Source organism: Leptonotus elevatus, chromosome 10, assembly GCF_054856555.1.
Source record: "Leptonotus elevatus isolate MCC_2025b chromosome 10, RoL_Lele_1.0, whole genome shotgun sequence".
Taxonomy (NCBI): Eukaryota; Metazoa; Chordata; class Actinopteri; order Syngnathiformes; family Syngnathidae; genus Leptonotus; species Leptonotus elevatus.
Genome location: NC_141248.1, coordinates 21,974,649 through 21,988,552, shown reverse-complemented (window position 1 = coordinate 21,988,552; position 13,904 = coordinate 21,974,649). Strand labels below are relative to the sequence as shown.

Genomic DNA, 13,904 nt, shown 5'->3' with positions numbered 1-13,904 from the left:
GGATTAAGTAAGGCTAGCATTTTTAGGCTAGGTTAACAGTCGGCCTTCCTACACGGAATGCATTCCGCGTCTGGTTGATCAAGTAACCTTTCAAATGGCGTCTAATAGGATCATTCGCAGTCTGCCAACAGGCTTTTAGGTCATTATGACAGACTCACTTAGACGTGTTTAACCCTAATTATGATGAATGATTCAAAATCCAGTCATTTCTGATGTTTTGAGTTTTGTCACATCGCAGTGACGACATAATCATATACGTAAAACTCATATCAGATTTACTCAGCACTGTTTTGCCCTGTATTTTTGGGATGATTTCCACATTGTACCAATCAAAATTGTCCTCATTTTTATGCTCATTAATTCTCACATACACAACCACTTGCCTTACTTTGCAAAGATGCCCTAATAAGCTATTTGATTGGCTGATTTGTGTCATGTGGGTGGAGTTGCAATACGATATGATTTCCCATCATAATGACCAGAGCATGATTAATATTTCATGTATTTATGTGCTTATTTCAGTTCACGTCTCTCGTAAATAAAACATCCTCTTCCGTTGCAGTCTTTGAATGCATCCAAATGTCTTCGTAATGTCGTCAAATGTAAATACTTGGCAAAACGTGCCAGCTTGAAAAGAACAAGAAAGCTTTGTTGCATTTATTCATGTGTTTTATTTCCACAAATAAAATATGTCTGTAGTATGTAAAACAATGTACATTGTAGTTGCACTTGATATATATATACAATGAAAATAAACATGGGCACAACATATAGTTTAACATCTAAATACAGAACATTTATAAGATTTCAAGACAGCTGCCTACACTCAATTTGTACACATTAACTGCTGCTATTTTAGCCATCAACAGTTTTGAGTAATACTTTTAAATAAGTTTGAGGTATTTATGGTGATTACATGTGTAGCAATTTTATATCTTTCTATTTACAGAGCAGCAATAAAGGGAGTCGGTGGGCCAGCAGAAACGCCGTCTTTCCGTTGGAGGGAATACAGCACCTGGAAAGGGAAGAAAAGGTCATGGATTAAGAAGGGTACATATACACTCACAATCAAATTTGATTTAATAGGAAAGTAGCAATTGTTTCAGGGACATTTTGGGAGTTTGTGTGATTTACCCGGTAGTTTGTGTGTGTGTGTGTGTGTGTGTGTGTGTGTGTGTGTGTGTGTGTGTGTGTGTGTGTGTGTGTGTGGGGGTGTGTGTGTGTGTGTGTGTGTGTGTGCAAGGTGTTCTGTGTAATCTTGAGTACCGTCATGTATTAGATCTATCATGTATGAGGTGTCTCACATTTGAACCCACTTACTCCCAAAAACGTATAAATGCGTTATATTTTAAATATTACCATGCTCCCAAAGACATATTTATACGTTTTTTTTTTTTTTTTGTTAATGCTAGAGCATACAGAAGGCTTTGATGCAGCCTCTGAACTGAAGAGAATGCGCGAGAGATCAACCAGGGCCATGTTGCAAAAGCTGTTCCCCCCCCCCCCCCACTGTTTTTAACAGGTTTGTGAATAATGATGGAACTTTGCTATATTCTAATGCTAATTGCTGCAAAGCGGAAACAGATAGAAATAGACTTAAATAGGCCATTTCAATCTCAAGGTATTGCATTCAATCACAACTGGACGGTTTCGCCTCTCAACCATGCACATAGATTAGATAGGGCGGCCCTGGCTTGAGTGTTGGTATGGAAACCCAATTTTTCCTCTAAATTAGAGGTACGATCCAAACCGCAAATGTACGCAAGACCCCGGCTAGTGCTGTCCAATCAAGCCTGGATGAGTAGCCAAACATCTTCGAAAACAACCAGAACAGTCCAGTTGCAATTGACTCAATGCCCTGGAAATTGGTTTGTCGTTTTAAGCAGAGTGAAAGAGAAGCTGCCAATGCGAGGCGATCCTTTCTCACCTCATCTCTTGACAAAAGCCACCGGTAGTTCTCTGTTGGGAATCAACAATCCCGAGTGGATCACGTCGAGCCGCTCCTCGTCCGTCGCCACAATCTTGTAATCTCGTACCAACTGATGAGAAAAAAACGACGAGTCAGCGAAGATGTCCGTGGAGACCAAAGACAAGTTGTCCTAAGCTACCCAAGAGTTAGGTGGACTTTGGTATTGTAAGCCTTCTTTGGCTTTGTTATTTGAAAAGGGCAATCATTTGAAACATTTGGAATCACTTAAATACATTTTACTTGTATGACGCATCCTCGAGTTGCTAATATTGTGCTGTGAAATGCGCTTAACACACAGGACGAGTCCAAATAAGATACTTGTTTGCAATTTTTGTTGTCTATTATAGGAATGTTTGGCGCCATCTGGTGGCATCTTTGTGCCAAGCAACTATGTTGAATTGTGGGGAGGAGCTTCATTCCGCCAGGCCATAGCCTTGTCTAATAGACAAAAAGTGCTTTGCTGCATAGGCCAACTTAAAATAATGATTTTGTCTCACTTTACTCACACATCTGCTATCGATACGGTAGATGAACAAAAAAACAGTGTGTTAATTTTAAGTTAATTTTAAGTTCCTTCAACGCCACCATTTTTTTTTACGTGCTATAAATGACCCCCCCTTACTTGGAAAGCCTGTATTGGGGAATTCCAATCGCAATGCAGTAGACACGTCCGCGTATATTTGTGGAGACGGGTCAAGTTGTATTTTACAATTAAAAAAATTGCAGAATTTCACAAGTTACTTCATGTTAAAAATTAAATACGGAAAGAAAAATGCACTAAGCTGTCACCAACATTTTACAAATGCAATTATGCCATCTAGTGGCAGAAAATTACCTCAACACAAATTAATATCACTTTTGATTTTTCACAGTACATCTTATTATTTTAACTCAATTTTATGAATTATTATGAAATTACTGTATCAATGACTAAAATATGCAGCCATATTTCTATTAGTATGACATTTTTTCCCATTTTTATTTTGAGTATTAAAAAAAAGTACATTTTATTGTACATTTAGAACAGATATAGAATTTGCGATTAATCGTGAGTTAACTATTCAAGTCATGCAATTAATTACGATAAAAATAATAATAATTGTCGGACACCCCTAGTAGTAAATAGTGGTATAATTTTAGGACCTCACGGCACAGTAAATTGCTGGCAACCACTGAGTTTAATTACATAAGGCGGAGCTCGACACTCTTTCCGATCCGCGCCACTCGGTGTGTCTTTTGATCAAACGCAATGCGAGCGAGCGGCTCACCCAGCACAAGGCCAGCTGAATCTGCAGCTCGGCCAGCCGCCTGCCGATGCACATCCGCTTGCCGATGCCGAAGGGGACGTGGGCGAAGGGGTTGATGGTGCTGTTCTCACGCAGCCAACGCTCGGGCTTGAATTGCTTGCCGTCGTTGAAATACTCCTCGTTGGCGCTAATGGCGTGGCTGTTGATCATCAGAACCGTCTGTCGGCACGAGGGCAGAGCATTAGGGACGCAATTCAAAACAAGAGCGACTGTGTCAGAGTCTGTCGTTTTAGGGATAATCGTTCATCCATCGATTGATATGGTTGCAAGTAGCAAAATGGCCGCCCTGAGATGGATGCTTAACAACCATCTTTGTTTGTTCTATTGGTCTTAAAAAAAAACAGGAATATGTTGTGGAATATGAAAAATGAAGCAATCCACCTGTTTTTAGCCATATCGCTGAGTGCGGCCATTTTGCCTTGTACTGCCCCTTGCTGTCGACTGAAAATGACATGATAGTTGCTCAGGGCTCACCAATCACGTCTCACCTGTTTTCAGGGTTTAGTCAGGTGACATTCACAAGCTGAGCTGTGATTGGTCAGTACCAGAGCACTGTGAAGCTGTGATGTCATCTTCAGTTGACTGCAAGTGGCAAAATGGCTGCCATGAGATGAGTAAAAATGGGTGGATTTTGTTGCTTAACAACAATCTTTGTTTTTATAATTGTACTTTTTTTTTTTTTTATCTCTGGAATATGTTGTGGAATATGAAAGAAGCAGCAATCCACCTGTTTTTAGCCATATTGCTGAGAGCGGCCATTTTGCCTTGTACTGCCACTTGCTGTCGACTGAAAATGACATGATAGTTGCTCAGGGCTCACCAATCACGTCTCACCTGTTTTCAAGGTTTAGTCATGTGACATTCACAAGCTGAGCTGTGATTGGTCAGTACCAGAGCACTGTGAAGCTGTGATGTCATCTTCAGTTGACTGAAAGTGGCAAAATGGCTGCCATGAGATGAGTAAAAATGGGTGGATTTTGTTGCTTAACAACCATCTTTGTTTTTATAATTATACTTTTTTTTTTTTTTATCTCTGGAATATGTTGTGGAATATGAAAGAAGCAGCAATCCACCTGTTTTTAGCCATATTGCTGAGAGCGGCCATTTTGCCTTGTACTGCCACTTGCTGTCAACTGAAAATGACATGATAGTTGCTCAGGGCTCACCAATCACGTCTCACCTGTTTTCAGGGTTTAGTCATGTGACATTCACAAGCTGAGCTGTGATTGGTCAGTACCAGAACACTGTGAAGCTGTGATGTCATCTTCAGTTGACTGCAAGTGGCAAAATGGCTGCCATGAGATGAGTAAAAATGGGTGGATTTTGTTGCTTAACAACCATCTTTGTAATAAATTTCTTGTTTTTATTAAGTTCTCTGGGGGTTGTGCTGAATATGAAAAAACATTAAAGACTCTTAAATTGTCCGTCAATGTGACGGTGAATGTCTTGTTTGTCTACAGCATAAGTGCCCTTTTTGTTCTTGTTTTCCAAAAGTGTTCATGGGAAATTATGCTAGCAGGCTAACGATTTGGTGGGTTAGCAGTTTCCCATCCGTGGCTTAAAAACGTCTGGACTTTGTACAGTACATAGTCAGTACATGCCTTGTCCACTCCCTCAACATGCCTGCTCCAGACATGTGTCAAATGTAAATGAATGTAATCTGCTCATGTCAGGTGTATGGCGTATAATCCACTTACTCCTTTGGGAATGGCATAATCTCCCAACACAGTGTCTTTGTCCAGGGTCCTGCTGGTGAACGGAACAGACGGCGATAACCTGCAAAAATGGAGAAAGGAAGAAAAAAAACAACAACGCATGGGAATTGGGCCTCATGAACGTCTAATGGAGCACGTCTAAGCCGTTTAACGTGAGCTAAACACACGGCCATTTTTTTCCACACAGCGGGAGCGGCGCTATAATCTCCAGTCGGAGTTCATATACATTCCCGGGGTGATACTTAGTTAGGAGCCCTCAATAACACGATCGACAACTTGTGACCGCACACGAAGAAAAGCATCGGGGCCCCCCCGGTCACGCCGTCGTATCTCACGGTGCTTGTTTTTGCGAGCCGCGGTCATGTGCGGGAGGGACGTTTTGCCGTCTTAATCTCCGTGGTACCGCTCGCAATCTCGGCCCGATGCTCACTGGACGCCTCCGGCCGTGGCTCATGTTACAGTAACGACAGTTGCGCCATTTCGTGGATGATTTCTGGAAATGGAATCTCGCAGGGATTCACTCCGCAATTGTTTTGTCTTATTTTACAGTCGAAGAGTGGATAAGTAGGAGTGTAACAACAAAAAAAAAAGTTTCAACCGAAGAAAGCGTTTTGTACCGAACCGAAATTAATCATTGCACTTGGAGATACGTATCCAGTCGATTTTTATTGGAGTGATATATCTTAGTAGAAGAAAATTGCACTTTTACAGCAGACAAGTTCCTTCTGTCAAACCGAGCTGTACAACATCGAATCGAATTGTAATTCTACTGCGTCGAACAAAATCAAATCGTAAATCGAAAACTGTACCCAAACCGTCTTTTGTGGAGATATAGACACACCTCGCGAATAGTAATACTTCAGTCTTATTATTATTATTATGAGACTCATAATGTTATTATGAGGTGGGGGTGGGACTTAATAACTTAACTTTTCTTCCTCCCACCGTTTCAGGCTAGGTTTAGTGGAGTATTGTCTGGAGAAATTGATATATTGTAGCTGTTGATTGCTGCCTAAAATAAATGAACAAATGAATTTTTATTTTTTTTACAGATGATATGTGAGTAGTTTTATCTCTTTTTTTTTTTATAGGGAGAGTAGTAGTCACATTAACTTGTGGTTTATTAGTTGTTAATGTTTATTTCTACTTTGTATTATTTTAGGGTTGTTCGATACCTGTATATCCCAATACAGTATAGCATTTTCCCCCTAATATTCTTTTCTTTTTCTTTTTTTAATGTTCATAATTTCACAAGTTACTTCATGTTAAAGATTAGATAGCTCTTACTATGCAAAAAAAAAAAAAAAAAAATGCACTGAGCTGTCACCAACGTCGTACAAATACCATTATGCCAACTAGTGGCAGAAAAATGACCTCAACGCAAATCAATATCACACTCGTTTTTTTACAGTACAGTACATCTTTTAAAATTTTAACTCAATTCTATCAATTATTATGAAATGACTAAAAGTTGCAGCCACTTTTATGTTAACAAGAGTATAAAAACTTAGGATTTTTTTTTTTATAGTACATTTTATTGTACATTTAGAACAGATATAAAATGTGCGATTAATCATGAGTTAACTATCGAAGTCAATGTTTTTATCACCTGACACTCCTATTTATTTTTTTACACGAGTTATAATCCCTCAAAGGGAAAATTCCTAATATGAACATAATAAAAAGTCGGATTGATTCTGTGTGTTTGGACATGTCATCATTGTACCTCATGGACTCTTTGAGGCAGGCTTTGAGGTAGGGCATGCTCTTGAGGTGTTCCCCGCACGGCTGCCGGTCGGCGGGCACCACCCTGGTGATCTCGCTCAGCAGCTCCCTCTGGGCGGCGGGGTTACGCGACAGGTTGAAAATAGCCCACAGCATGCTGTTGGCAGTCTGAAAGAGAAAAAAATGGAGGGAAAAAGAGAGTGAGGCCAGCCCCTTTACGACGTGCATTCCGCCGCCGCCGCGGGGTCCTGAAAGGTGCTGAGAAATGTTTCAGGTTCCTCAAAAGACCCCTTCAGTTATATTCACCCTGCGCTCATATAAAACGCATTTGAAGCACTGTAGCTGCAGTGCATGTTTGTTTTGGAGTTAAGCTGACCCAACCCTCTCCCGTTTGTTTGTTTTTTACAGGAGAGGAAAAATAGGTCAAAGGTGAAGCTGTTATACAGCAATGTTTTGCCACTACTGTACTGTACAGTATTCCCTTGCTATATTGCGGTTCACAACATCTGAGATTTTTTTTGGGGGGGGGGGGGGGACTTCCTCCTGTATGCTTTTTTCAAGCTTTTTATTTTAAAGTGTTTTTTTGTGGCGGATACCTTTTAGACTCGAGTGAAAATCCGTGATATGTCAGATGCAGCTTTTCGTGTCTACTTGTGGTCAAGTTTTTTTGCATTGTTTGTGACTTTGAACGTATATGAATTGCTTGGTGAGTGACATGGGCGTCAGAAAATGAGAGCGCTCCTAACTGGCTAACCCTCAGTGAGCAAGTTGCGTACGAATGTGTTTGTTTACATGTTTGTTTTCTGATCATTTTTTCAGTAAAGTGCATTAAAAGTGCACCAGCAAGCTACAATACGTTCTAACTAGCGATAGCATGCTATATTGAGTTAGCTAACGTCGATAGGTTACCTTGCGTTAGCGATCGTAGGGGTTGTTGCAACATTACTCCATACGGAAAATTCATCCCTCAAATGCTTTGAGGCAGAAATTTTATTTTGGCCTTTTTTGTCATTAAATGATTTGGATGGAACGCTTTATATAGATTAATTTTAACCAGCCCTATGATGACCCCACCAAACAATCTCCACCCTTAAAGTTTTCTGTTAGCGAGGGTCAGAGGAAGAAGATAAAAGATAAGGCCTCTTCTTTTTCATCTGTGGTATGAAAATGCGTCTCACCGTTTCCACGCCGCCGATCTGCAGCTCGGTGATGGCGGCGTAAAGCTCCTTCTTGGACAGGTTGCTATGGTGCAGGATGTCGCCGATTAAGTCGTCCGGTCCTCCGGGGGCGTTCCGCTTCAACTTTTTGTCGATATAAACTTTGGCTGAGGAAAGTGGGATCATGTTAAATGGTCATAATAAGAATTATGCAAAAATAATTGGAATAGTGTCATTAACTCATTCACTCCCAGACATTTTCACGGAAGCAAGGTCCACAGAATATTGTTATCAAAACATAGAACCTACCAAAAGAAAGAGAGAGAAACAAAGAAAAAAAGTATATTTGTATCCGTTTTGCAGCAATTAGCATTAGAATTGAGCTAAGTCTCATCATTATTCACAAACCTGTTTAATAAAACACTGTCAAAAAGAGCTTTTTGCAACATGACCCTGGTTGATCTCTTATACTCTGCTGCCACCTGCTGGCCGTTTAAAAAAAAATAACTACCATTGTTTTAATCGACCTCTTCAGTTCAGAGACGGCATCAAAGCCTTCTGTATGCTCTAGCATAATAAACCCCATTAAAAAAACGTATAAAAACGTTTTGGGACACTGGCAATATTTAAAATAGAACGTTTTTACACATTTTTGGGAGCAAATGAGTTAATGATGGATCCCCGTACTAGTATTTCAATGCAAGTATCGTGGCGAGGGGGGTTATGTACGCTACTGCAGAGTCCAGGCATTAAATTGGGGGAAATAACAGATTTACAGTTACCACATCATAACTTCACTTTTTTTTCCTGAATGATGTGTGTTATTCTCTTTTATTTTATTTTTTTATTTTTTTTAAATATCTACTTTCTAAATGCCATGTCATAACTGAACTTCTTTTTTTCTCAGCGTCCCCGCCGACCTCATTGCTGCCGTTACGACAAATATTTGGCAAGTTTGCGCTGTCGTGGGTCACGCAGTTTACTACAACCCCGGCTGTCGTTCACGCAAGTACACACGCACACACACACACACACACACACAAAAAAAGAAGTGAGCATCCAGTTCATACGCGCTTCGCTGTCACCTGACTGACACTAAACTTTGACCAAGTGAGGACACTGCCTGGAAATGCTGCGATGTTTTCATCTTTTTTTTTTAAAGGCACCTGCAATATTCAGAGGTAGTATCCAATCTTTCATTGACTCTTTTTCCACTTTTGGGGGCTGTAAAAGTTTCGATTTTTCTTGCACCTGTCCAGTATCAAACGGATATAAAGTTAAACTACACATTTTCCACTTTGGGATGTCGTAACAGAGTTGTTTATAATATTAACAAGTGTGCGATTCAATACTGTTTGTGCGCTTATTTGATTGTCTTTATGACACCATTTCAATTTATGCTAGCATGTTATTTAGGCTAGTTTGCAAGCTAATATTGATGAGCCTCATGTGAGTTAAAAAAAATGTTTGACCATAATATGTTATATGTGACCTCACTTGTCTAAACATGACATTCTGATTAATATTACATTTGTGGAATATGAGTTATGTAGCAAAATCCATCCGTTTTTACCCATCTCTGGCGGGCGGCCATTTTGGCATTTCTGTCGACTGAAAATGACATCACAGTTGCTCGGGGCTCAGGCAACGACCAATCACAGCTCACCAATTTTCTGAAGCTGAGCTGTGATTGGTCGCTACCCGAGACCGGAGCAACTGTGATGTCATTTTCACCCAGCAAGTGGCCTTTTCTGATACTCGTGAAAATTGCTGGATTTTGCTGCTTAACTCATACTCCACTAACGCAATATTAACCAGAATACCATATTTAGACTAGTGGGGCTGCATATAAAAAAAAAAATGTTGGGCGGGGGTTGACTTCCCATTTAAAGAGTTTAATTACTGATTCCAGCCATTCAAGTTCATTATTGTGTACATTCGAGATGTTTTATGATCCTCTCCACTTGAAATGATTTGCTGCCATCTTGTGGCAGCCATTCATTCCTTTTTTTAAAAAACGAGCTGATTGTTGAACTGTGCCAACGGGTTCGGTACAAAAAGCATGCTCCGTGCCCGACTTTGCGGCATGTCCACGTCGAAAGAGGCGTACCTGTACTGAAGATGCGATCCCAAGCGGCGGTGTGATCCTGCCATGTTTTGGTGTTGAGGCTCTTGTGGAGCTCCACAGGCGTGACCATCATCATGCCAAAGGTGCTCATCATCTGGACAGCGGAAAACCCGGCCTGTTAATCCAATCATCGCCTTTGCTGATCACTGTGGTCTTTGTCTACGCTATCGCCCCAATCACGCTGCTATTATCTGCATATCTCCCCCTTTTCCCACTTTTTTGTGATAGTATATTGAACGGTATTGGTTTGCCCCAGTAACCGGCGGCTCCACCGCATGGCGGCAGTTCGGCTGACCTCGGCTCGGGTGAACCCGACGAACCCGCAGCCGGCGTGAGCCCGGCATGCAGATCAACACACGTTTCGTGCGGAACGTCATGTTCTTGTTCTGAACTGTCAATAAAAGCAGTACGATACCATGTGGTCGACCCAACCTCAAGAGGCCTGACGGGCATTATAGACGATGGACAATACTGCCACCTACAGGACTTCACTGACTTGAGTTTGCTTGGGTTGGTTGTAATGTTTTCATCATGTACAACCTGGATGGATTTCTATATGATGTTTAATGCAACGCCAGAAGGGTAGATCGCGTTTATAGTCTGATGTGACAAGTTTGGAAGACCACTTGTCATAAAGGAGATCGGGAAGTGCTTTAATGCAGATGCTTTCAATTCAGTTGATCATTTTCAACACTAAATTTGTCTGTTCAGAATTTCAAGAAAATAACTGTACTTGTGTTTTGCTCAAGAAACAGTCATGTGCTTTGCAAATTTTTTTTTGTATTTTTTTGTTTTTTTAGGAAACTAAAGCACAGTTGAGGTTCACTGATGTATTACTACTTTTAAATCCTATATCACATTTACAGTCGGATATACTGCATATACTTACTTGCCAAACTTAAAGTCACGATCCGGGTCATGAAGAACTTTAATATGGACGCTTTCAATTTTCATCCAAAAATGATGTGCTTTTCCATTTTTTTTTCACAATTTTTTAAACCGTACATAGATAACAATAATTGTTATATTTTTGCGCAAAAAAATCGTTTGGCTAAAGAGCGTTGTCATACTGATTTTTTTTTGTGATTTTTTTTAAATAATTACAGAAAAATGAAAGTGATTTTGGCATGAACCTTGGAGATGCTGGTCTACTACATTTATTTTGTGCATTTATAACAAACAAATGACTTCCATTTTTTTATAAATTCAAGCCAAATGGGTGACAACATGGTGTCCGATGCGTTTAGTTCGGTTTTCCCGCGGCAAACTTAAGCGTGCACTCACCGTTTTGACGGCAGCGATGAAGTCCATGGCCTCCTCGTCCACCTTTTCTTGAAGCAAACCAAAACGCTTGTCGTAGAGTACCAGACAAATGGCTAAAGGAAACAACAATGACATGATTTTCAGGTCACTCAGTATGTGCGCAGGGTTTCCCCCGTTGTGCACCGCCATAATGCTGAATTAAGATGCACCTATTGCTATTAACTAACACATTTGCTACAATAAATACACAAAAAAAATCTGTTATATACATTCATCATAAACATTTAAATGAACCTTACTCTCAAAAGACCACTTATTGAGTTCGAAGTACAAGTCTTCAATCTTGCCATCCATGTTGATTTTTCCAATTCTGCTCACAAAATCTGCCATCACCTATAATGATGATTTTTTTTCAGTTAAACAAAAAAAAAAGGATCATTTCAACACCGAGTTCTCATGGTTTACGCTTTACCTCGTTGATTTTGCCATCCAGCTTCACCACCTCTGTCGGCTTCATCAGCTTCTGCTGGAAGGCGCTCCTCACCCTCTGCCAGTCTTTTCCCTCACTGAATTACAAAAAAATAATAATAATAAAAAAAAATGTTGGTCACCCTCCGAATCAGTCAGAACGACCCAGGTCCAAAAAAGTCAGCCCCTCTCCACGGACACTTACAGGATGAGGAGCCCGTACGCCTCGTCCCGCAGGTCCCTGTAGGCTTTCCAGGGTTTGATCTCGAGCCTCTGCGGGTGCGCGCCCTCCTTGCGGTAGAGCGCCTCCAGCAGGCAAGGGGCGCCAATGTGCACCGACTCGAAGGAGCCCAACTTCATGCGGAAGATTTTACCGTACTTTTTGTGGTAATCCACCTTGGGAGGGATTAAAAAAAATAAATAAAATAAAATAATCCGTTAGAGCAAATAAAACATAAACAACATTAATTCGAGCGTATACCAGAGCTTCGTGTTGTCTGGTGAGTCCTCCTTTACGCAGGAGCTCCACCAGGCTGCCGACCAGAGGCCAGTTGGTGGGTCCGGGAATGGCATCCAGACTGTGGACCCCCGAGAAGGAGGAGGAGGAGGAGGCAGCGGCGTGCGGGCACCGCGCAACCTCCACAGCATCCTTCTCCTCCAGCACGCACACCGAGGATGTGGGTTTGAAATGCTGCAGCCCGACGGACTTCTTCCTCAGCAGCTCCACGATTTGCGGCACTTTTTGGATCTGCGCCCTCATCCTCCTCCTGGTGGGTTGGGTCGGCCTGAGTTATAGAGAGAGAGAGAGATGCGTGCTAAACGCAGCTTTTGTTTTGTCTTTATTTCTTCCCTTCTTTACTTGAATGTTCCCCCCCCCTTCTCAGGTGTAGGAGGCTTTTCTCGCTTTCCTGGAATTGTCACACCTCACCGCCACATATATACGCCGAGTGGGTTTATTCCAGCCCGCCACCGAGCCAATCAGGGGCCGGTGCGCCATGTTGTGGCCGCCGAGCCCACCATTCATTTATGGATCCACGTTGAGAGGATCGTATGGCCTTAGATAGACCACGGAAGTGCCCCCTGGCGACCCCCGCAACCACCCACTCAATCACCCCCCCCTCCCCTCCCTCCCTCCCTCCCTGTTTGGCTCCATGAATAAACACGAGCCACTGTGGAGGTGACGCGGTTCGCGTGGACCGATGCGCGCATGCGCGCACCCATCGGGGGAGAAACGAAACTTTGGCAGAGATGCGTGTTACTACACACACTCGTCACGCACCCGGGGCAAATATTTGCGCCTGTGTTGGAGAACGTAGTGCTTTTTCCTGTGTTTGGGAAAAAAATGGGGATTTTTCACGATCTCCGTGAAGAATTGTTCATGATTTGGACGCATTTGTTGTGGAACGCCATTTGAACATTTATTCAATATACTTGATGTACTGCTAGTATGCTTTTTGTCCTCGCGAGTAAGACAATTCAACATACTAGTTGAACAACATTGTGACCCAGTGGCGGTTCTAGTTTGGCATTTATGCTCTTTTTTTAAAAAAAATTATTTAGAGAACCCCCTGCTGTTAGTGTAGTTTGCTGTGAGTCCTGACTTACACGCATCGGATAGGACTTTATCCAGGTTTTAATCCACTTGAGTCCTTTCATGATTTTTAAAGCTGCTTTAATTACTAACAAAGCAAGCAGAAAAAAAAACATATAGTAAGAGAAATGTGAAATAATGACATTCGATGCTTGTGTATTGATGCTGTATCACAATATTTTACCCGTCTGTACACAATTTGTAGAATTTGGGTCAGTAATTTACCATATGGTATTTTTCCCGACAATATAACATCTGATATAGAGTACACTGCAAGAATCCTACCATGATATGAAAGAAAAAGAAAAACGAGTCAATAGTTAGTTTGAATATTTGAAGCTCGTGTATCAATACGCTCTCACAAGAGACAATGACAGAATGCCATATCAATATTTTAATACACGCTCAGTGCACATTACAATCCCTCCCACATACTTGTGAATCACCCTCGTAAAGAAGAATGTGGTGCGGGGTTGGTGGGGAGCACAGATTGGAAAAATACAGTTGCATAAATACTTTTTTTGACATTTCCAAGCATTATTAATCACACATGCTGCTATGCAGTGCAATGCAAACCCACA

The 13,904-nt window shown here is 41.4% G+C and overlaps 1 protein-coding gene and 1 long non-coding RNA gene across 4 annotated transcripts in view; one reads left to right on the top strand and one right to left on the bottom strand.

Moving 5' to 3' along the window:
* The window catches only part of LOC147167615 (uncharacterized), a 29,183-nt gene extending 20,276 nt beyond the window's left edge, over positions 1 to 8,907 (top strand). Inside the window, exons 3-4 of one of the 3 annotated variants that reach the window (XR_015096264.1) lie at positions 950 to 1,050; positions 8,781 to 8,907. This is a non-coding gene — a long non-coding RNA (uncharacterized LOC147167615). Of the gene's footprint in view, positions 1 to 949; positions 1,051 to 1,412; positions 1,504 to 4,797; positions 5,144 to 8,780 lie in introns of those variants that run through there. The other 2 variants (XR_015096265.1, XR_015096263.1) reach the window with 2 other exon arrangements.
* cyp24a1 (cytochrome P450, family 24, subfamily A, polypeptide 1) lies at positions 654 to 12,808 on the bottom strand. The gene is made up of 13 exons (XM_086086743.1): positions 12,592 to 12,808; positions 12,214 to 12,517; positions 11,938 to 12,128; positions 11,737 to 11,830; positions 11,564 to 11,657; positions 11,286 to 11,377; positions 9,984 to 10,095; positions 7,895 to 8,040; positions 6,718 to 6,884; positions 4,974 to 5,052; positions 3,238 to 3,435; positions 1,928 to 2,039; positions 654 to 1,015 (listed from the first exon to the last, which is right to left on the bottom strand). Exons 2-12 carry the CDS (start codon positions 12,490 to 12,492, stop codon positions 1,929 to 1,931), a joined length of 1,563 nt encoding a protein of 520 aa, XP_085942869.1. The 5' UTR covers positions 12,493 to 12,517; positions 12,592 to 12,808; the 3' UTR covers positions 654 to 1,015; position 1,928.
* Between the last annotated feature and the right edge of the window lie 1,096 nt (positions 12,809 to 13,904).

Bases quoted from the DNA above. Each gene is read 5' to 3' on its own strand.
- cyp24a1 (XM_086086743.1), bottom strand. From the start codon at position 12,492: ATGAGGGCGCAGATCCAAAAAGTGCCGCAAATCGTGGAGCTGCTGAGG. The intron at 6,885-7,894 runs GTGAGACGCATT...TTTCTCTTTCAG, and splicing joins AGATCGGCGGCGTGGAAACG to ACTGCCAACAGCATGCTGTG. The intron at 2,040-3,237 runs GTGAGCCGCTCG...TTTTCTCATCAG, and splicing joins TTCAGCTGGCCTTGTGCTGG to TTGGTACGAGATTACAAGAT.